The 23,735-nt window shown below is 48.9% G+C and overlaps 1 protein-coding gene across 1 annotated transcript in view; it reads right to left on the reverse strand.

Annotated features, from left to right (window-relative positions):
- Positions 1-23,735, reverse strand: part of PPP2CB (protein phosphatase 2 catalytic subunit beta) — a 58,638-nt gene that overhangs the window by 19,432 nt on the left and 15,471 nt on the right. The window contains exons 2-5 of the mRNA XM_030194494.1: positions 18,163-18,372; positions 17,378-17,551; positions 10,565-10,654; positions 10,239-10,400 (exon numbers count right to left, since the gene is read on the reverse strand). Coding sequence (XP_030050354.1) covers positions 10,239-10,400; positions 10,565-10,654; positions 17,378-17,551; positions 18,163-18,372 — 636 coding nt within the window. The remainder of the gene's footprint in view (positions 1-10,238; positions 10,401-10,564; positions 10,655-17,377; positions 17,552-18,162; positions 18,373-23,735) is intronic.

Raw genomic sequence — 23,735 nt, forward strand, 5'->3', positions numbered from 1 at the left:
TGGAAAGCCGAAACCACTTTAGGTACAAATGACGGCACTGTCCGGATCGACACCCCTGCTTCAGAAAACTGCAAAAAAGGATCTCTGCAAGACAAAGCCTGAATTTCAGAAATCCTCCTAGCCGAAGCAATTGCCACCAAAACACTGTCTTAAGTGTTAGATCCTTCTCAGAAACCTTATTCAACGGGTCCAACGGTGGGACCTGGAGGGCTCGCAGTACCACATTCAAATGCCATGCTGGGCACGGCTGCCGCAAAGGAGGCCGAAGCCGAAGATACCCGCGTAGGAAACGGACCACATCAGAGTGAGCTGCTTAAGAGGAACCGTCCAGTTTGCCCCGAAAACAAGCTAGCGCGGCCACCTGCACTCGAAGGGAATTATATGCCAATCTCTTTTGAAGACCATCCTGAAGGAACTCCAGAATAACCGGAATGTCCGCCCGAAAAGGCGATTCAGCACGCAAAGCACATCACGCCGAGAAAGCTTTCCACACTCGCGCGTACGCTGCTGAAGTAGATTGCTTTCGTGCCCCAAAAAGAGTGGCAATGACTGTTGAGATGTTCGAGCTGAGGACAGCAAGGGCAGACAATCTTCTGGCCTTACTGTCCTCAGCTCGAACATCTCAACAGATCACAGCTCGGCAAATGTTGAGGCTTCTGGGCCACATGGCCTCCACAGTTCATGTGACACCCATGGCACGTCTTCATATGAGATCAGCTCAATGGACCCTAGCTTCCCATTGGTGTCAGGCTACAGGGGATCTAGAGGACGTCATCCATCTTTCCACCGATTTTTGCAATTCCCTACAGTGGTGAACCATTCACTCCAATCTGACCTTGGGGCGTCCATTCCAAATTCCTCAGCCACAAAAAGTGCTGACGACGGATGCATTCCTCCTGGGGTGGGGAGCTCATGTAGATGGGCTTCGCACTCAAGGAGTTTGGTCTTTTCAGGAAACAGGTCTTCAGATCAACGTCCTGGAATTACGAGCGATCTGGAATGCTCTAAAGGCTTTCAGAGACCGGCTGTCCAATCATATTATCCTAATTCAGACAGACAATCAGGTTGTGATGTATTACACCAACAAACAGGGGGCACCGGATCTCGCCCTCTGTGTTAGGAAGCCGTCAGGATGTGGCTTTGGGCGCATCAGCACGGCATGCTTCTCCAAGCCACGTATCTGGCAGGCGTAAACAACAGTTTGGCTAACAGGTTGAGCAGAATAATGTAACCTCACGAGTGGTCACTGAACATGGACGTTGTCTGCAAGATCTTCCGAGCATGGGGCACCCCCTCGGTGGATCTTTTTGCCACTCAGACCAATCACAAGGTCCCTCAATTCTGTTCCATGCTTCAGGCCCACGACAGACTAGCATCAGATGCTTTTCTCCTACTTTGGGGGACAGGCCTTCTATGTGCGTATCCTCCCATACCTTTAGTAGGGAAGATTCTGCTGAAACTCAGGCCCTCATAGGCAGGACCAGAGCTTGAGAGACAGAAGGGAAGGCCGAAGGCGCACCGAGCAAAGAACACGCGAACACGCATTTCGCTGCCGACGCCGCCTTAACCCGGAGGTACGCCTTTTAAATTTCGGAGGAGGGGGGGCCCTGGTGCTGGGAGGGAGCGCGGGCGGGCTGGTGCTTCCTTGGTTGGTTGGAGGGAGCAAGGGCGGGCGGCCTGGTGCTTGGTTGGTGGGAGAGAGCGCGGGCAGACCTGGTGCTGGGAGGGAGCGCGGGTGGCCTGGTGCTTCCTTGGTTGGTTGGAGGAAGCGAGGGCGGGCGGCCTGGTGCTGGGTGGGTGGGAGGCAGGGCGACCTGGTGCTGGGAGGGAGGGAGGCAGGCCTGGTGCTGGATGGGAGGGAGGCCTGGTGCTTGGTTGGTGGGAGGGAGGCAGGGCGACCTGGTGCTGGGAGGGAGGGAGGCAGGGCAGCCTGGTGCTGGATGGGAGGGAGGCCTGGTGCTTGGTGGGAGGGAGGGCTGCTGGACATGGGTGGCTGGAGAGGAGAGGAGGGTGGCTGGACATGGATGGAGGGCAAGAAATGAAGAAGAAAGGAGGAAAGTAAAGAAATAAATAGAAAGGAAGCCCTGGAAATGGAGTTAAGAGAACAGATAGAGAGCAGCAGAATCAGAGACTAGGACCAATATGGATAGAAAAACAAAATCACTAAAGGTAGAAAAAATCATTTTATTTTCATTTTAGTGTTTGGAATATGTCCAATTTGAGAACTTACATCTGCTGTCTTATTTTGCACTGGGTATACTGGAGCTGTAACAGCTTACAGAAATGATTTATAATGAAAAAAAATCATGTTATTTTTTTCTCCTATACTAATATAATATTTTCAATGATGTCTGTTTATATGCACCATGGCTGGTGTAAGGGGTGTGGCTATCATAGGGGTGGAGTCATATGTGGTGACCCCACCCATAATGAGTACCGGCACTTTGTAATAGATAAGTAGATTTTGGGTTGCTGTTTGGGCACTCGGTCTCTGAAAGGTTCGCCATCACTGTCCTATACTGTCTGCCCAGGGGCGCCGAGGCATAGTCTGTAGTACTTTTGGCTCTTCTGAGAGCAGAGTCCACCACCATAGAATCGTGAGGAAGTTGGGCCTTCACCATCATAGGCTCACCATGGACTCTGTACTGGAACTCGGACTTCTTGTTGACAACTGAATTAGAGAGAGGGCAAGATCAATTCCGCAACATCGCTTCCATGAGTGTATTGTGCAGGGGGGCAGTTGCAACCTCTGCAGGTGGAGAAGGATAATCCAGGACCTCGCGCATCTCAGCCCTGGGCTCATCCACAAGCTCCATGGGAAATGGAATGTCCTTAGACATTTCCCGCACAAAAGATGAAAAAGTAAGACTCTCAGGTGGAGACTGTCTGACTTCAATAGGTGGAGTAGGATCAGAAGGAAGCCCACAGGAGTCTTCCTCCGAAAAATACCTGGGGTCTTCCTCTTTTCCCCATGAACGCTCCTCTTCGGTATCGGACAGAAGCTCTCAAAGAGCAGCCTGAACCCGAGCCTGTCTCGACTTCAAAGATCGACGTCCTCGTGGGGAATGTCGAGAAGCCGACCCCACCAACGTCGAGGGAGAGTCGACCCGGGTGGCAAGCGGTACCGAGGGTGGGGACCTCCTCACAGGAGATGGGCCAGACGCCATCTCAGCAGTAAGAACGGGAGGTGCAGGCACCTTCGGTACCGAAGCAGATGGACGGAGCAGTCCTTCCAGAAGTTCTGGAAGAATGGCCCGGAGACGCTCATCGAGAGCTGCCATCGAAAAAGGCTGTGGGGCCGGTGCAGGAGTCGGTGCCAGAATCTGAGGGGGCTCGAGAGCCAGTACCAGGTTGCCGGACGACCGATGCATCGGCACCTCCTGAATGTAGGGTGAGCGGTCTTCCCAGCGCTGACGCTTCTCAGGTACCGACTCCCTCGGCTCCCCGGAGCTCTCGGTACCGTGACTGGAAGGAGATCGATGGCGATGCTTCTTAGCCTTCGCCCATCATCGACACTCCAAAGTACCAATGAGGAGTATGTGGAATCCTCACGCCTCCTTGGGGCCGGATCCGACTCAGATCGGTCCCGGGGGACCTGCATAGCAGTAGGCCTCAAGACGGGTGGAGACCCGCTCAATGCCTCTCTGCTCGAAGTGGTCTCTCGGCAGCCATTACCTGGACTCTTGGTGCTACTTCCCCTTGACGTCGATGCCACCAACCTTGGTACCGATGCCGACTTTGAAGGACCGGACCGATCTGAAAAAAGTCTCTCGAGCCACCTGGGTCCTTTTCTTCATTAATTTACACAGCTTGCAAGCAGATGGAAGATGATCGGCCCCGAGGCACTGGAGACGACCATGCGCGAGAGCCGGTAGACAAGATGGTCCGGTTGCAGCTAGTACAGCGCTTGAAGCCGCTGGGAGTCCTTGTTGACATGGGCGGGAAAATAGCATCCGCGAAATCAAACGGCTCGATGGTGCCACTTAAAAATGCACAAAAAGAGGGGAAAAACAAAAAAGACACGGCCGAGCAGCCTAAAGGCGGCCGCAACGAAGAAAGGAAACTTTAAAAAGATAAGAAAAATCTAAAAATTAAGGGAAACACTTTTTTTAAAAAATTTGAACTAATCAAAAAAGAAAGAAAAGGACGAGATACACGCGAAAAAAGCGATCTCCTGGGTAAAACAGACGAGGAGAAAGGAAAAACACCACCCCTTCGCAGTCGTGGAGAAAAAGAAACTGAGGGAAGTGCATGGGTGTCGCCGGCAGGAAGTCACTTGCGCATGCACAGTGCGTTTGTCGCCGCGCGTGCCGCGTCGCTCCCGAACTTTCCAAAGCTTTGTTGTTAGACTTGGTCTCCTGGGCCGTCGTGGACGACGACCCATCAGTGATGATATCCAGCCTGCTTGTCCTCAGAGAAGAATTTTAGCTTGTAACCTTCTCGCACCACATCGAGGACCCACTGGTCCAAAGTAATTCTGGCCCACTCTGGAAGAAACAGAGAAAGCCGACAACCGATCTGCTCTCCTCCCGAGTGGACCTGCGCCCCATCACTGGGTGGCCCGAGGAGCCCCCTGCCGAGGGGGGTCCAGCCGGATGCTTCTCGTTGCGAAAGGAAGAACGCTGCCCAAAACGAGGACGCTGAAAAGCTGCATTGGACCGCCCCGGGCAATACTGTCACGTCTCTCTGAAACGTGACCTCGAGGCTCCCTGCCTGGAAGTAGATTTGGGTCTATTCTCCAGAAGATGCTGAGATTTGGAATCCCCCAAATCTAACAATCTTTTCTAGGTCATCCCCAAAAAGCAATTTCCCTCAGAAAGGCAATTTAATGAGCCGTTGCTTAGAGGCCATATCTGCGGCCCAATAACGGAGCCACAGAAGACGCCAAGAGGAAACGGTCAAGGCCATGAGTTTGGCCGAAGCACGGACCAAATCATACAAGGCATCCGACAAGTACGCCAGCCCAATATCCATCAGCGACATCTGAGGAGTTCCCGGCATATCAGACTCCGAAATCAAATCCATGACAGAATGTAGCCAACTGAGACAAGCTCTAGCCGCGGAAGAACTACAAACAGAAGCTTGAAGTGTCAAAGTGGCCACCTCAAAGGCACTTTTTAAAGAGGCCTCTAGCCGTCTGTCTTGCATATCCTTAAGTGCCACACTACCTTCCACTGGAAGAGTAGTCTTCTTAGTGACTGCCGTCACGAGGGCATCCACCCTAAGTAGAGCAAACTGCTCTAAATGGTCCGCTGAAACCGGATACAGCCTGACCATAGCCCTGGCTACTTTCAGCCCCCCATCCGGATCCGCCCACTGGGCCGAAATCAACTCTTCAATAGCTTCATGTACCGGAAAGGCCTTAAAAGGTCGTCTGGTACTAGCCATCTTGGGGTTGACCGCCTGAGAAGCCGCAACATCAGGGTCCTCTATATAGGCTTCCAGCGCCTGAGAGATAAAGGAAGACAACTCCTCCTTATGGAAAATCTTCACGGCGGAAGAGTCCTCCGGTTGGTCAGTGAGGACCCCGTCCTCTACCCCCCCCCCCCCCCGTCTGCTCCGAGAGAGCCACCACGGAGGGAGCTGCAGGCGACTATATGCAGGACCCCTCCTCAGACCCCCAAAGAAAGCCTAGGCTTTTTTAAGGGAGGAGAAATCCTCTGGGAGAAACCCCAAAATCTCTTGGTTACCCCCAGACTCCCTGAGAGGATCAAAGGCCGAAGCTGTCGCAGCCGTGTGAGGGGGAGCAAGACCCTTTTCAACAAAAACGCCTGATGGAGTAGCAAAATAAACTCTGGCGAAAACCCCTCCCCCGCAACGGAGGAAGTCGCAGCCATGGCACCTGCACCACCGCCCACAGTGTCTGATGCCCCCCCCCCCCCCCCACCAGCAAAGAAGCGCAAAACCGCTACCGGAGCCGGCTCCGCGACCGATCGCAAAATGGCGCGAGAATCACCAGGCTCCGGGTGGACAAGCATGCTGTCGGGGGGGGGGGCCGCTCCGTCGATCTCACCAAATCAGCGCACCCTGCGCTGCAAAGGCCCGCCGTCGAACACCGTTTCCCACATTAGGCATAGCGTTTTACCACCTCCGCTGCCATCGCCCGCCCCCGAACAGGAACCCAGCAGGACTTACCCCGGACCGGGAAAGCGCGAGACCTGACAGCTGAGCCAAATAAAAAAACTCTCCGACTCCACTTCGAGGCAGGCTCAGACAAGCAGGCAACAGAAAACAGGACTTGGACAGCAGTAACACAAACCTGCTCTCAGCAAAAACAAACTTATCTGTGCTCGTCTTTCTCTTTTAAATAAATTCTATGGTTCTCTCTTTTTTTTTTTTTTTTTTTTTTTTTTTTTAAAGTGAGGAGGCAGAAACAAACAGGGAAGGTAAGGAACAGCAAAAGCCTTTTCAGAGGGAATTTGAGGTGCAGCAGGGATATAGCAACTGAGTATGCTGCCAAAGGGGACACCAATAGTCCGCCACCTCCAGCTCAAACTGGCCACTGGCCCAGGAACACCCTCAGAGGCCTTGGGCCCAGGAGCTGGAGAAAAAGCCATCCACCACCTGCTGAGATAAAGACATACTAACTGAGGAAGGAGCTGGCCGTCTGGCATCATTGCCTTTAGTTTATCTCTATCTCCACCTGCTGGTAGGCGGACTTAACCCACTAATTCCTGGATTCATCTGCTGCAAGTGACAAAGAAATTCTCATTTATATATATGTCCCAAACCTGCTTGTTGATGGAAAAGGCTTATTACCTCATTGAAAAGTGCCTTCTGCTGACACCATATCTGTCCATCAATACTCATGCATCTGGAGGGTTCTCATGGATAGGTTTTGGCTTAAGTGTGCTGTGGTAGGCTAGTCTCAGATTATAGCCCTCTAACCTCACTCATATCTGCCAAGAGAGCAGCACCATAGATATGCCATGGAGACAAGACAACACCCAAAATTACCTGGAACGGAAATATGCCTTTGTGACGTGCGCGAAGCATGCATTAAAAAAAAAATGTTTCACTGGATTTCACTTACAGTTGCTTTGTTGCCCTCCCCAAACACAAATAGTGGAACAGGCACCAGAGATGTAGGTGCATTTGGCAGAGTACCAGATCTCTGAAGGTTATGGAAGCAATACTGACATTTCAGACGGAAACTCCCCAAGGAGATACTCGCTTTAAAACAAAGGGGAGAAAAAAGGGGGCCAGCTCTGATGAAAAGTACAATAGCGCCACAGAATGTACTTTGAAGCAGAGATAACATCCATGACTGAAACCACGGAGACTTCAAAGCGGTCAGCCTCATGCTCCTCCTACTCTTTCTCAGCACAGGTTAAAGTGCCCAGGCTGTCACACACACACTGAGTAGTTTTACTCATAGAATGGGTGGACACTTTTGATGCTTCATTTTACTCAAGGAACTGCAGTTATTCAGGTAACAGTCTGAAAATTTTATTTTCAATGATTTAAAATACTTCATCTACAAGATATGTAACTTTCAAATGTAAAAACAGTGTTTAAAAGAAAACCATAAGTTTTGTAAGTTACTGAAAATCTTAAAATAGTCATAAGTACATAAATATTGCCATACTGGGAAAGACCAAAGTCCATCGAGCCCAGCATCCTGTTTCCAGCAGTGAACAATCCAGGTCACAAATACCCGGCAAGATCCCAAAAATGTACAAAACATTTTATACTGCTTATCCCAGAAATAGTGGATTTTCCCCAAGTCCATTTAATAACGGTCTATGGAGTGAAGAAAAACTTTCTCCGATTCGTTTTAAATTTACTACATTGTAGCTTCATCACATGCCCCCTAGTCCTAGTATTTTTGGAAAGCGTGAACAGACGCTTCACATCTACCCGTTCAACTGCACTCATTGTTTTATAGACCTGTATCATATATCTCCCCTCAGCCATCTTTTCTCCAAGCTGAAGAGCCCTAGCCGCTTTAGCCTTTCCTCATAGGGAAGTCATCCCATCCCCTTTATCATTTTCGTCGCAGTTCTCTGCACCTTTTCTAATTCCACTATATTTTTTTTGAGATGCAGCAACCAGAATTGAACACAATATTCGAGGTGCGGTCGCACCATGGAGCGATACAAAGGCATTATAACATCCTCACTTTTGTTTTCCATTCCTTCCCTAATAATGCCTAACATTCTATTTGCTTTCATAGCCGCAGCTGCACACTGAGCAGAAGGTTTCAACGTATCAACGACGACACCTAGATCCCTTTCTTGATCCGTGACTCCTAATGTGGAACCTTGCATGACGTAGCTATAATTCGGGTTCCTCTTTCCCACAAGCATCACTTTGCACTTGCTCACATTAAACGTCATCTGCCATTTAGACGCCCAGTCTCCCAGTCTCGTAAGGTCCTCTTGTAATTTTTCACAATCCTCCCACGATTTAACAACTTTGAATAATTTTCTGTCATCAGCAAATTTAATTACCTCACTAGTTACTCTCATCACTCATTGAGAATACTGACCATTTAACCCTACTTTCTGTTTTCTATCTTTTAACCAGTTTTTAATCCACAATAGAACACTACCTCCTATCCCATGACTCTCCAATTTCCTCTGGAGTCCTTCATGAGGTACTTTGTCAAACGCCTTCTGAAAATCCAGATACACAATATCAACCGGATCCCCTTTATCCACATGTTTGTTCACCCCTTCAAAGAAATGTAGTAGATTGGTGAGGCAAGATTTCCCTTCACTAAATCCATGTTGACTTTTGCCTCATTAATCCATGCTTTTGAATATGCTCTGTAATTTTGTTCTTAATAAAATAGTCTCTACCATTTTGCCCGGCACCGACGTCAGACTCACCAGTCTATAATTTCCCGGATCTCCTCTGGAACGTTTTTTTAAAAATCGGCATTACATTGGCCACCTTCCAATCTTCCGGTACCACGCTCGATTTTAAGGATAAATTACATATTTCTAACAATATTTTCCATCTAAACAAACAAGTATATAGTCCTCCAAAAGACAAGTTTAAGAAAAGTTTAAAAATTTTGGTAAGGGAAAATGCCTGTAGCATTAGAATCCAATGAAGAAACCAGCTACTAAATCTGTTCCTTGGCAATTTCCTGAATTACTTGGAAACAGGGGAGCAGAGAGTGAGAAGTTATAAGGTTATAGAGATAATGATGGGAGCAAAAAGGGAAGTGAGGGGAAAATGTTGCCTAGCTTGGTCTTATACTACTTACAGATGTAAATGTCTACTCCTAAACTGCTGGATAAACTAGTTAGGAAGGAACATGGGTTAATGGCCCAAGTCAGACAAGAAGAAGGACCCACCTAAAAAATGGCAAGGAGGCCTAAAATACATTTTTTGCAAAACACAAAAGGGAAGTGTTTTACTTGCTGTGAACAAGCATCTCCATGAGGAATCTGCTTGCATCCAAGGGTGAATCCCCAAATACTCTCCAAAAGTTACACACAGAATAGGAGACGAGCTGGAGGAAGCCAGCACCACTGGGTGTCACTCCAGCTGAGGGATGAGGGACCCAGTACCACTGGGTATCATCCAGCCCATGCAGAAAGGCCAATTAATCAGCCAGAACACCCACTCAACTGCCACCCGGAGGAACAGGCCAGGAGGCAACAGCCAAGCACCAGACAGGAACTGCACAATCCATCCACCATCCACTAGGAGACAAAGAAAATACTGAGCATGCCAGGCTGCAAGATACTCTTTAGGGACAAACTACTTGAAGTATTTTCTCTTGTCTCCTTCTGCTGCTGGATAGCCATAACCCATTGGTCTGGGCTGGTCTGGTGGATGACAGGGAAATCAGTTCGACTATCAGACAAAAACTGACAGCCGTCTTTTCAGTATAGGCCTACATTAGGGGTATAAAACAAACCATGGGACAATCACACACACACACATTCATCCAATACCATCAACCACAATTCTTTCAATCTCAACTCCAGTAACGGAATTAACAGAATAAAAAAGTATGCACTTTCAGTGCACCAGATAACACAGCTGTCAGTTTCCTGCCATGCAAATTTTGTAGCGTCCACTTGTAGTCAACATAATTAAGCCAACTAAAGGGGTCTTCACTTTTGTTGTTCAACCCATCTAAATCAAATTTACAATTCTCAGAATTATTTTTTCGAACTTTTCTAAAATACACATTAGTTAAAAAAAAAGGCATGACATTCAAAAACGTGCGTTTGAGACAACATATAGAAAAACAGATATGCACTCAATATTCTTACCTCCATTACGAGCTGGTGCGCTCGGGAGACAAGAGTAAGACCATTGGCATGGTTAAATGTTTCAGAAATATCTTGCCCAAATGTATAACCAGCTCCTCGTGGAGAAATACCCCAACCACCACGATCATCAGGATCTGACCACAACAGGTCACACATTGGACCCTGAAACAAACCCAATAAAATGTATTATATAGAAGTCCCCTTCTTTATGTCTCTATGTTTTGTTTGCTTGTTTATTGTTCCGCTATGTATAACCAGGAATGCTGTGAGCTGTTCTGCTGCAATAATTATGATCAGCAGTAAGAACTGAATTCAACTGTTCATACCTCATGTGGAACTTCTTGCAGACGATCTAAAGCTCTGATGTGATCCAATGTATCTATAGATGGAGAGAGGCCACCATGGAGACAGAAAATCTAAGCAGAATACAAAAACATTACAACTCTTATTTTTAACTTGTTCTACCTATCAAAATGCTTTCCACAAATTTGTTTGATATAGTCCAAACAGCTCTTCATGAAACAAACTTTGAAAGAACACAGCCTACCTATCATAAAAGTCAAACTCTGACTGAAATCCCTCAACATTAGCTACTTTAACAGGGTTAAATTAATAGTGGAGTTATGACTTCAGCTATCACTCTGAGTGTGATGCACAGTCAGCTACTGTAAAAGCACCCTGGCTTTTAGTTTAAGAGGGTAAAGGAGAAGGGCAAAACACCTCATGGAGATCAAGAACACCACACACTGAAGAATCGCAGTCAACCCAGAACCAGGCAATCTTTATTTCAACCAATATGAATAGGATGACTCAACACGGCCATGTTTTGGTAAAAAAACAATGCCTGCATCAGAGGCCGATAACCTCTAAAAATACATTTTAAAAAAACACAAATACAAAGTGCCAACAATCATCTAGCTTAAACAAATAAAAAATGCAAGCAAACGGATAAAAACAAATGAATATATCAAAAGGAAAAATTAGGTTCTTACCTTGGTAATTTTCTTTCCTTTAGTCACAGCAGATGAATCCATTAACTGATGGCTTGTATCCGCCTACCAGCAGGTGGAGATAGAGAACACTGAAAGACACAGTGACTCTGGACGGCCAGCCCCTTCTGCCTCAGTATATGAAATTTCCAAAGCAGAGTGAGTAAGAAAGGCAACATAACAAACTTTCCTCACAGTGAACAAACGCCCCAGAACCAGAGCAATAACCAAACAAAGGAGGGACAATCTCAACCTCCTGCAATAGTACAGCATGTAGAAACTCTAAGAACTTGTCTTAAACTCCTCCCGAGGAGCTACAATATCTGCATGAAAGATCTGAACAAAAAACAAAGTCAGACAGGGAGGGATCATGGATTCATCTGCTGTGACTAAAGGAAAGAAAATTACCAAAGTAAGAACCTAATTTTCCCTTCCTTGTCATCAACAGCAGATGAATCTCTGAACCAACGGGCTATAGTGGCCTTAGAAGCCGGACCCCCACGTCGAGGACCTGACAACAATACAAAAAGGTGATCAGAAGTCCTGAAATCATTTGACACCTGTAGATACTGCAACAGAGCCCTGTGTACATCCAAAAGACGCAACTGCCCAAAGGAATCCAGAAAGTCCTCCCTAGAAAGGGAAGGTAGAAAAATGGGTTGGTTCAGGTGAAACGCTGAAACCACCTTAAGCAGGAAGGAAGGCACTGTACGTACCGTTACCCCGGACCTCGAGCACTGTAGAAAAGGATCCCGACAGGAAAGTGCCTGACGCTCAGATACGCGTCTAGCCGATGTCATGCCCACCAAAAGGACTAGAGAGTCACATCCTTTCCAGAAGCTCGCTGAAGCGGCTCAAAAGGCGAACACTGAAGAGCCTTAAATACCAGCCCCAGGTTCCAGGCCGGACACGGCAACCACACAGGAGGACAAAGCCGAAGCGCCCCTCTGAAAAATCGGACAATGTCCTGAAGCGCAGCAAGGGACAAGTCATGGACCTTCCCTCGGAGCATGCCAACGCTGCCACTTGATCCCGAAGGGAATTGTAAGCCAGGCCTTTTTGTAAGCCATCCTGCAAAACATCAAGGACCGACGAGACTGTAGCCCGCGTGGGTGTGATCGCTTTTGAAACACACCACGCCTCAAACCTGTGCCAGATCCGAGCAAAAGCTGCGGAGGAAGACCGCTTGCGGCCTGCAAGAGAGAGGAGATGACCTTGTTAGAGTAGCCCTTGTCTCTCAATTGTGCCCTCTCAAGAGCCAGGCCCGTAAGACCAAATCGGCAGGGATCCTCCATATTCACTGGACCCTGAACCATCAGGTTTGGCACCAGAGGCAAAGGAAATGGAGCCTCCACCAGCATCTGACGGAGATCCGCATACTACGGATGCCTTGGCCAATCCGGAGCGATGAGAATCACCAATCCTCGGTGCAGTTGAATCTGCAGAAGGGCTCGCCCTATCAAGGCCCAAGGCGGGAACACATATAGAAGGCCCGAGGGCCAGGGTTGAGCCAGAGCCTCCAACCCTGCCGAGTGAGGATCTCTCCCACTGCTGAAAAAGCGAGGGACTTGGAGTTTGCACTAGACGCCAAAAGATCCAAACCGGGAGTCCCCCATTTGGCAAATATCTGAAGAAAAACTTCTTCTGCCAGTTCCCATTCCGCTGGGTTGATTTGATGTCTGCAGAGAAAATCTGCTTGCACGTTGTTCTGACCTGCTATATGAACAGTGGAAAGCAGAAGCCAGTGGAGCTCGGCCCATAGGAAAATCTGAGCAGCCTCCGCAGCCAGGGCCCTACACTGAGTGCCGCCCTGACGATTGATGTACACCATTGCTGTCATATTGTCCGACAGCACCCGGACAGGAAGCCCCTTCAGAGTCTTATGGAAGGCCAGCAGAGCATGAAATACCTCTCTCAGTTCCAAGCGACTGACGGACCATCCCGCTTCCACGGGTGTCCACTGACCTGAGCATAGCTTCCCCGGCAATGAGCTCCTCGGCCCGAAAGGCTGGCATCCGTTATCACCAGGCACCAAGAAAGAAGAACGAGCAGCATTCCCAGTCGCTGCCTCCAGTCGGAGATCCACCAATCCATAATGTGCCGGGCCGCAGGAAGCCACGTGAGTCTGTGCTGGAATTCCTGGGAAATTGGAGACCATTGCTGAAACAGAGCAATCTACAGCGGCCTCATAAGAGCTCTCGCCCAGGGAACCACCTCCATAGTGGCCATCATCGACCCCAGGAGCTGAACAAAGTTCCAAGCTCGAGGGCGAGGCATCAGCAGGAGCAGACGGACCTGATTCTGAAGCTTGCATCACCTGTGGTCGGGGAGAAATACGAAACCCGAGGCCGTGTCGAACTGGACCCCCAATACTTGAAAACCGGAGAGGGTGTTCAGGTGACTTTTGGCCAAACTGATCAACCAGACCAGAGTCTGACGAACCGTTATACCTCTGGTCGGGGCGAGACGGCTTTCATCTGCTGAATCCGCCCTGATGAGCCAGTCATCGAGATACGGGTGAACTCTGACACCCTCTCGCCTGAGAAAGGCAGCTACCACCACCATCACACCTTGGAAAAGGTACGCGGAGCTGAGGCTAGGCCGAAAGACAAGGCGCGACACTGGAAAAGTTGGCCCAAAACCGCCAAGTGGAGAAACAGCTGATGCGGAGGACAAATAGGAATGTACCAATACGCTTCCTTGAGGTCCAGAGACGTGAGAAACTCTCCTGGTTGAACCGCTGCAATGACGGAGCGCAGGGCTTCATGCGAACATGTCACACTCTTAGGGCTTCATTGACTCTTCATAAGTCGAGGATCGGTCTGAAAGACCCGCCTTTTCAAGGGACCACAAAATTAATAGAGTAGCAACCACAGCCGTGTTCGGCAGGAGGCACCGGAACAACCACTCTGAGCTGCAGCAAGACTTGCAAGGTCTCCTCTATCGCTGCCCAGTAGACGGCAGCGCCGCATCAGGACTCCATAAAAACATCTTTCACCGGGGCACCGAATATCAATCGGCAGCCCTCTCTGATCAGGTCCAGGACCCAATGATCCGAAATCTAGGTCCACTCCTCAATGAAGAGGAAAAGACGACTCCAACTGCAGGAATCGACGAGAGGACCGGTGTTCCGTCATTGTGGAGGACGCCCCTGAACTCCTGGCTGTTGACCGGCCGCTGCGGAACGAGTGTCCAAGTGAAAGGAGTTCCTCTGCTGAAAACGGGCACATAAAAACCCAGCAGAGCGCCCCGGGCGAAACCCGCGAGCTTCGCGGAAACGTGGCCTGGAAGAGTAGGGAAAAACAGAGCTTTTGGAAGGCCACGACCTATCCTCAGGTAACCGCTGGGACTTGGCGTCCCCTAGGTCTACCACAATCTTCTCCAATTCCTTACCAAATAACAGAAGGCCCCAAAGGGTAACCTCACCAGCCTCTGCTTAGAGACCATGTCAGCTGCCCAATGCCACAGCCAAATAAGGCGGCGGGCAGCAACTGCCACAGACATCTGCCTAGCCGCAGCTCTGAGCAGATCATAAGGGGCATCAGCCCCAACAGACAGGGCAGACTCCATACACGGGACGACCTCAGAAAGGGAACCTGCACCATCCTCGGGCAAAACACCCGCCTGCTGAAACCAGGAAGACAGGCACGGGCTGCATAGGAACTGCAAATCGCTGCATTTAAGGAAAGGCCCAAGATGTAAAAGGGCCGCTTCAGCACGGATACTAGCCGCCGGTCCTGCATATCTTTCAAAGCGACCCCTCCCTCCACCGGGAGAGTGGTCTTAAGTCACTGCCGTGACCAACGCATCCACTTTAGGCATCCCAAAAGGGGCCAAGTGATCCTCACTCAGAGGGTAAAGCTGACCCATAGCCCTGGCAAATTTAAAAGGCCCATCAGGGTCAGCCATTGAGCAGAAATACGCTCTTGGATGGAGTCATGCACAGGCAAAGCCCGAGGAGGCTTCTTAGTACTAGCCATCCTAAGATTAACAAAGGAGGCCTCGCCCTCGGCCGGACCTTCAATAGAAAGGGCCTGCAAGGCATCAGAAATTAGCACTGGCGGCTCGTTGCAGTGGAAAATCTGTACCGCTTTGGGAACATCCAAATCCTGTGGTAAACCGGAGCCCTCATCTGGATCATCCGTCCATGAGGGCCTACCAGACTCCTCAGACTCCCCACAGCCTGCCAGAGGGGGAAAAGGGAGATGCGCCACCCTCAGACGGGGAATTTACCCGTCTACGTTTAGCGTCAGTCCAACGCTCAGGGGAAGAAGGAAACTCCACAGCCAAAACCGGGCTATCAAAACCTGGAGGGAATCCAGTCCGCAACGCAGAGACGCCTCCGGCAGAGTCCTTTTTAACATAAAGCATCAGCAGCCCAAACTCAGGGGAGAAAAACTCACCCTGGCCCTACGCTCCCGAATTAGGAGAAGCGGAGGAAGGAGCTCCTCTAGCAGCCTCGGAACGAGGCGTCCCCCTGCACTCCGACTCCTCCGAAACCGTGAGGGTCGAGCCATGCGGTGCTGTCAAAAAGGCGCCCGCTGCCAGCTCCATCGAACGGGAAGAATCACCGCTCGCCATGCCCGTACTAGCACGAGTGTCTAGGAGCACGTACTGCAAAGCCCCGCTGCTGACCTGCGTTTACCACAGCAGGAGTAGCGCTTAACGCCTTTAGTAGCCATTGCCCGACTGGACAGAAATATAGAAATAAAATGGCAGCTTCGCACCAAATCTTACCACGCACAGAACGCTGTCTATGGGAACCTCCCCAGAGGAGCTGGGCACCACTCTCACCTCAGAAGAGCGAGTCAACGAGCTCCGATTAAGCTGCACAGAATCAGAATCTCTGGAGAAAGCCTCGGAACAGCAACGCTGATAAAGCGCGCACTTTTTTTTTTTTTTATATACTGTGAGGAAAGTTGGAGGCAGGCAGCAAACGAGGGACTCCGGGAGGATGAGGGTATGGGGTAAGGCAGGGACAGGGAACAAAACCAAGTATGCCTTCAAAGTGGGCAGCACCAGCCACAACACCCCCGCTCTACTGGCAAAGCACAGGAGCCTCCCCAGGCAGCAATCCAGGAGCTACTAAAGCGACGTCCACACCTGTTGGGAGATAGAGATATACTGAGGCAGAAGGGGCTGGCCGTCCAGAGTCACTGTGTCTTTCAGTGTTCTGTATCTCCACCTGCTGGTAGGCGGATACAACCCATCAGTTAATGGATTCATCTGCTGTTGATGACAAGGAACATCATTTAAATAAATAATTGGCATCAATCATATTCATTACAATTATTTATTTAAATCATGTTTTGATGTATTCATTGGTTTATCAATTTACATATTTCTATTTTTTATTTAAGTTACATGATTTTTAAAATGTATTTTTAAAGCTTATCGACTCCTGACGTAGGCACTGTTTTTGCCACAACACGGCCATGTCAGGTCATCCTATTCATACTGGTGGAAATAAAGATTGCCTGGCTCTGGAAATTGACTGCGATTCCTCACTGTGTTTGTCCTCCTTTTAGTTTCAGTTTTCATTAGCTGCTGTCTATGTGTATGAAGGCTACTATGCATGGAGGTACAATACAGTCTTTCATTATTTAAATTATTATGTTCTGGCTTAGATACCGATTTTATCCAAGGGATGCAGACTGCAAACTTTGACAATCCCCAACAGCCCTCACTGGTTCACATTCACACAACCAACACTGAGTTTTCAGTCTGAGCCAAAACCAGGCGAGTTTCAACTACAGATTCGGTTCTGGCCAAAACAGAAAAAAAAAGCTAGTTTGGTCAGTATCTGCACAACTGTTAGTAGATACTTAATAAAATTATCCTCTTAATGTTTTGGTGTAGATTGTATCTCTTCCAGAAGACATACATCAAAACCTGGATTACATGACAAAGAAAATTATTTGTACAGAAATGTAACTTTTTCTACCCAACTACAGGATAAAGTCATGTTTGGTACATTATTGGTCTCCCACTATGTTTTTTGTTACAGAAATATTAAGGTGACCTGTATTTTTCCCTTAAATATATTTTGTGTGTTAACTGATCCTGAACAAAAACTGAAAAAGAATTTTAATGTGCATGCAATATATGGTTTTATTTGTATAGGAACTTGTGTTGATGAAATCAACTTACCTGGCCATCAACTAAAGCTGTAAGTGGTAGATAATCAAATAGATCAGTAAAATATTTCCAAACATTAGCATTGCCATATTTCCGTAGACATTCATCATAAAAGCCATAGACCTGTGTGATTTGTCGACTCTCATGGTTTCCCCTTAATATTGTAATGCGTTCTGGGTAACGCACCTGGTTACAGAAATTAAACCATTACATTTTAGAATTTTTTCCATATGCATAAGTACATCAACAGTTAATCATTTATAATCACATACTGTTCTTATGGCTTTCAGTAAAGTTATTTTTTTGCACGAATACTTAAGCCCCTAATTGTTTTCCAACAAACCTCAATATGAACAACTACCAATATTTGGGAAGCTGTTGACATTCAAAAACATATACCTGTGAACTTGCTGAATGTACATGGCCTCCATAAAATAAACTAGTTAAATCTCAATTTATTTTAACTGTTCCGATTGCTTTTCAATCTCACCCCCTTCTCCTCTATGGTCTCTCTTACTCCTTCCTCCCTTAATGACATGCTTGGGTAGTTCACAGAGCTCTCACTGGCCCAAAGGCTGAAAGAGTACTTCCTCCAAATGCATCCCAATTCAGTTCAACCAACAGCCCATGAACCATCTTCTATCCCTGTTCCCCTATTTCCAGGTTTGGGTGCACCCGTTATGCAGCATAGCCAGACCCAATCATAGAATTACAGATTAAACAATTTACCTGTCCATTAATTGATACGGTCTCAATGTATACATCTAATTTAACTACCGAAAAATCATATACTGTACCTTTAATGCTACAAGAAGAGTCACTGTTTCAACTGAATAGTAGCCTCTGTCCACATAATCTCCCATGAACAGATAATTGGTGTCTGGTGATTTTCCACCAATTCTAAAGAGCTCCATAAGATCATGGAATTGACCATGGACATCCCCACATACTGTAACAGGACAACGTACCTCCTGTACATTTGATTCTTTTGTGAGAATTTCTTTAGCCTACAAAAAAAGAGAAAACCATACTTATAGAGAAGCTCATGCATTCTAATGTACACTACGACTACTTATTTTTATAGTGCTACTAGTCGTATGCAGCACTGTACACTTAAACATGAAAAGACAGTCCTGGCTCGACAAGAGCTTACAATCTAATTAGGACAACTAATGGATAATGGAAATACTAAGGTGGGAAAAATAAAACAGACATGGGTACTGAACAAGTTAATAGAAATTAGGAGTTAAAATGCATCAAAAAGGTTGGCTTTTAGCCTAGATTTGAAGACAGCCAGAGATGGAGCTTGACGTACTGGCACAGGAAGTCTATTCCAGGCATATGGCTCAGCAAGATAAAAGGTATGGAGTCTAGACTTGGAGGAGAAGGGTACAGATAAGAGAGATTTACCCCAAAAACAGAGTTCCTGGGGAGGACTGTAAGGAGAGATAACAGTGGAGAGGTACTGAGGAGCTGCAAAGTGAATGCGCTTGTAAGTTTGAACTCTATGTGGGAACAGATAGGGAACCAATGAAGTGACTTGAGGAGAGAACTAATATGAGCATAGCGACACTGGTGGAATATAAGTCGTGCGGCAGAATTTTGAACAGATTGAAGGGGAGTGAGATAGCTTGGGGAGACCTGCGACAAGCAAGTTGCAGTAGTCTAAGCGAGAGGTGATAAGAGTACATAAAGTATTGACATACTGGAACAGACCAAAAGGTCCATCAAGCCCAGTATCCTATTTCCAACAGTGGCCAATCCAGGTCACAAGTACTACTACTTATCATTTCTATAGTAGTACTATAGCGCTACAAGGCATACACAGTGCTGTACACAATACACAAAAAGACAAAGTACCTGGCAAGATCCCAAAAGGGAAAATTAGGTTCTTACCAATGATAATTTTCTTTCCTTTAGTCATAGCAGATGAAGCCATTACGTATGGGTTGTGTCCATCAACCAGCAGGGGGAGATAGAGAGCACTCAATTTTTCACAGTGCCTCATGGCCAGCTAGCTCTACTGCCTCTTCAGTATTTGAAGCTTCCAAAGCAGTATGGCAAACCGCAATGGGAATAACATGAACTTTCCTCACAGCGAACGATGGCCCCTTAACAAGGGCATAAACTCCAAAAAAGGAGGGAATGAACTCATCCTCCTATAACTGTAACAAGAATCCTGAAGACTGTTTTCCGACTCCCCAAGGAAGGAATATAACTTCAGGAAACAAGAACAGCACCTAAAATCAGAATCACTGCAATACAGACAATCATACAGGGAGGGCTCATGGCTTCATCTGCTATGACTAAAGGAAAGAAAATTATCATGGTAAGAACCCAATTTTCCCTTCCTTGTCATCAAGCAGATGAAGCCATTACGTATGGGATGTAACAAAGCAATCCCTAAATAGGGTGGGAACAAGCCACACCACGCGCTAGCACCTGTGCTCCAAAACGCGCATCCCTCCTGGCAGCCACATCCAGCCTGTAATTTCGGGCGAAAGAGAGCTTAGAAGCCCATGTAGTAGCACTGCAAATCTCATGAAGAGATAGTGTTCCAGTTTCCGCCCAGGAAGAGGACATCGCTCTTGTGGAATGTGCCTTAAAGGCTTCAGGCAGAGCCCGGCCAGACAGCAGATATGCTGAAAAGATAGCTTCTTTGAGCCAACGGGCAATAGTGGCTTTAGACGCTGAAGACCCTCTGCGAGGACCTACAAACAGCACAAAAAGATGATCAGAGGTCCTGAAAGAATTTGTAATTCACAGATACTGCAACAGAGTCCTGCGCACATCCAAAAGGTGCAACTGCCCAAATGAATCTGGAAACTCCTCCTCAACAAAGGAAGGAACAAAAACAGGCTGGTTTAGGTGAAATGCTGAAACCACCTTAGGCATGAAGGAAGGCACGGTCCGAACCGTGACCCCTGACTCTGAGAATTGCAGAAAAGGGTCTCTACAGGACAGCACCTGGAGCTCTGACACCCGTCTCGCCGAGGTAATGGTCACTAAAAAGACGGCCTTCAGTGTCAAATCTTTCTCTGAAGCACGCCGAAACGGTTCAAAGGGAGCCCCCTGAAGGGCCTTCAATACTAACCCCAGGTTCCAAGCTGGACAAGGTGCCCGCACAGGAGGACGGAGCCGAAGCACCCTCTAAGAAACCGTGCCACATCTGGATGAGCAGCTAAGGACACGCCTTCAACCTTGCCACGCAGGGAGGCCAATGCTACCACTTGCACCCGCAGGGAATTATAGGCCAAGCCTTTGTGTACACCATCCTGCAAAAAGTCCAGAATCGGTGAGACAGGAGCCCGCAACGGAGAAAGCGCTCTTGAAACACACCAGACTTCAAACTGGCGCCAAATCCTGGCATAAGCCACGGAAGTGGAGCGCTTACGGGCCTGCAGGAGAGTGGAAATTACCTTATTTGAGTAGCCTTTATCTCTCAATTGCGCCCTCTCAATCGCCATGCCATAAGACCAAAGCGGCAGGCGTCCTCCATGGCCACCGGACCCTGTGACAACAGGTGCGGAACCAGAGGTAACGGAAAGGGAGCCTCCAACAGCATCTGTCGGAGGTCCGCATACCAAGGCCTCCTGGGCCAATCCGGGGCGATGAGCACCACTTCTCCTGGATGCAGCCGAATCCGCAGGAGCACACGCCCTCTCAAGGGCCACGGAGGAAAGACATACAGCAAGCCCAGGGGCCAGGGTTGAGCCAAGGCATCCAACCCGGCAGAGCGAGGATCCCTCCATCTGCTGAAGAAGCACGGGACTTTGGCATTGGAACTGGTCGCCATAAGATCCATCACTGGCTTGCCCCATTTGGCACATATCTACAGGAATACATCGTCTGCTAGTTCCCACTCCGCTGGATCGATCTGATGCCTGCTTAGTCGGCTTGCACGTTGCTCTGACCTGCAATGTGAGCTGCTGACAGGGACAGTAGATGCAGCTCGGCCCAGTGGCAAATTTGTTCGGCCTGCGCGGCTAGAGCTCTGCACTGACTGCCGCCTTGTCGATTTATGTAGGCCACTGCTGTCGTGTTGTCCGACATCACTCGGACAGCCAATCCTTCCAGGGTCACTTGAAAGGTCAGAAGAGCCAGAAACACCGCTTTCAACTCCAGGCGGTTGATAGACCACTCAGACACATCGGGTGTCCACAGACCCTGGGCATGCTTCCCCTGGCAATGTGCGCCCCAGCCCTTCAGGCTGGCATCTGTCACCATTAGGCACCAATCGGGGAGCGCCAGCGGCATTCCCCGCCGCAACATGCTGTACGAAAGCCACCACTCCATACTGAGGCGGGCCGCAGGGAGCCAAGAAAGTCTGCACTGATAATCCTGAGATACTGAAGACCATTGTTGAAGTAGAGAATACTGTAGAGGTCTCAGGTGCGCTCTCGCCCATGGCAACACTTCCAAGGTGGCCGTCATCGATCCCAACAGCTGGACACTGTCCCAAGCTCGCGGGCAGGGCATCCTCAGGAGCAGACGGACCTGATTCTGAAGCTTGCACCGCCTTTGCTCGGGAAGAAACACATAGCCCGAGGCTGTGTCGAACCTGGCCCCCAAATATTCTAGAGACTGCGAGGGGGTCAGGTAACGTTTAGCCATATTGACGACCCAGCCCCGAGATTGAAGGACTGAAACCACTCTGGCTGTAGCTAGATGACTCTCTTTTTCTGAGTCTGCTCTGATGAGCCAGTCGTCTAGGTACGGGTGAACCCGGATACCCTCTCGCCTGAGAAAGGCAGCTACTACCACCATTACCTTGGAGAAGGTTTGGGGAGCTGTGGCGAGGCCAAAAGGCAAGGCCCGAAACTGGAAATGTTTTCCCAACACCGCAAAAACTTCTGGTGCGGGGGCCAAATTGGTATGTGCAAGTAAGCTTCTTTCAGGTCCAGTGACGTGAGAAACTCTCTTGGCTGTACCGCCGCAATGACGGAGCGCAGGGTTTCCATGTGAAAATGCCGCACTCTTAAGGACTTGTTTAGCTCTTTTAAGTCCAGGATCGGGCGAAAAGACCCGCCTTTTCGTGGCACCACAAAGTAAATGGAGTAGCGGCCTAGACCTTGTTTGGCGGGAGGCACCGGGGTCACAGCCCCTATCCAGCACAGACTGTGCAAAGTCTCCTCTACCGCGCCCGTTTGGCAGCAGAACCGCATCGGGACTCCACAAACACGTCTCTCACCGGGGCATCGAATTCTATTCGGTATCCGTCTCTGATCAGGTCCAAGACCCACTGATCTGCGGAGATTTTGGCCCACTCCTCGAAAAAGAGGGAAAGTCTTCCTCCGATGACAGAAACGAGGTGGGGGCCGGCGCACCATCATCGAGAGGGTCGCCCCTGAACTCCAGGCCTTGAACCGGCAGCTGCGGAACGTTTGTCCGAGCGAAAGGAGTTTCTCTGCTGAAAGCGGGCACGCGAAGTGAACCCAGCAGCACGCCCCGGGCAGTACCCTCTAGCTTCACGGAAGCAAGGTCTGTAAGAGGAGCGGACCGCCTGACCCTTAGAGGAAGGCTTCGGGCTATCTTCGGGCAAGCGCTGAGGTTTGGAATCCCCCAGGCCTTTAACAATGTTTTCCAGCTCCTCACCAAACATGAGAAGGCCTTGAAAGGGCAACTTCACCAACCTTTGCTTAGAGGCCATGTCTGCCGCCCAATGTCGTAGCCAAAGAGTGCGTCGAGCCGCCACTGCTACAGCCATTTGTTTAGCCGAAGCTCTGACCATATCATAAAGGGCGTCAGCCAAAAAGGACAAGACGGACTCCATCCGCGGAGCCACTTCAGATAAGGTCTCCGCTCCATCACCGGGCTGTTCCACTGCCTGCTGTAACCAAGCCAGGCAGGCTCTAGCAGCATAACAACTGCATGCAGACGCCCGAACAGTAAGACCTGCCAAATCAAAGGACCGCTTCAGAGCTGAATCAAGCCTGCGGTCTTGAATATCCTTCAGGGCAACACCTCCTTCAACAGGGAGGGTAGTTCTCTTTGTCAAATCAATGACTAGGGCATCCACTTTAGGCACTGCAAAGCGAGCCAAATGTTCCTCACTCAGAGGGTATAATTGCCCCATAGCCCTGGCAACCTTCAAAGGTCCCTCGGGGTCAGCTCTTGGATGGAGTCATGCAAATGAAAGGCTCGAGCAGGATTTCTGGTACTAGCCATCCTTGGATTAACAGAGGAGGCTCTGTCACTCCCAGGATCTTCAATCGAGAGGGCTTGTAAGGCATCTGAAATAAGCGCTGGCAGCTCCTCGCGGTGGAAAATCCTCACCGCAGATGGATTATCAAGCTCCTATGGCAATTCTGCACCCGACTCTGGCTCCTCAGCCCAACAGGTTCTGCCAGACTCCTCAGAATCCTCATAG

The sequence above is a fragment of the Microcaecilia unicolor genome, chromosome 2, assembly GCF_901765095.1.
Source record: "Microcaecilia unicolor chromosome 2, aMicUni1.1, whole genome shotgun sequence".
Classification (NCBI taxonomy): Eukaryota; Metazoa; Chordata; class Amphibia; order Gymnophiona; family Siphonopidae; genus Microcaecilia; species Microcaecilia unicolor.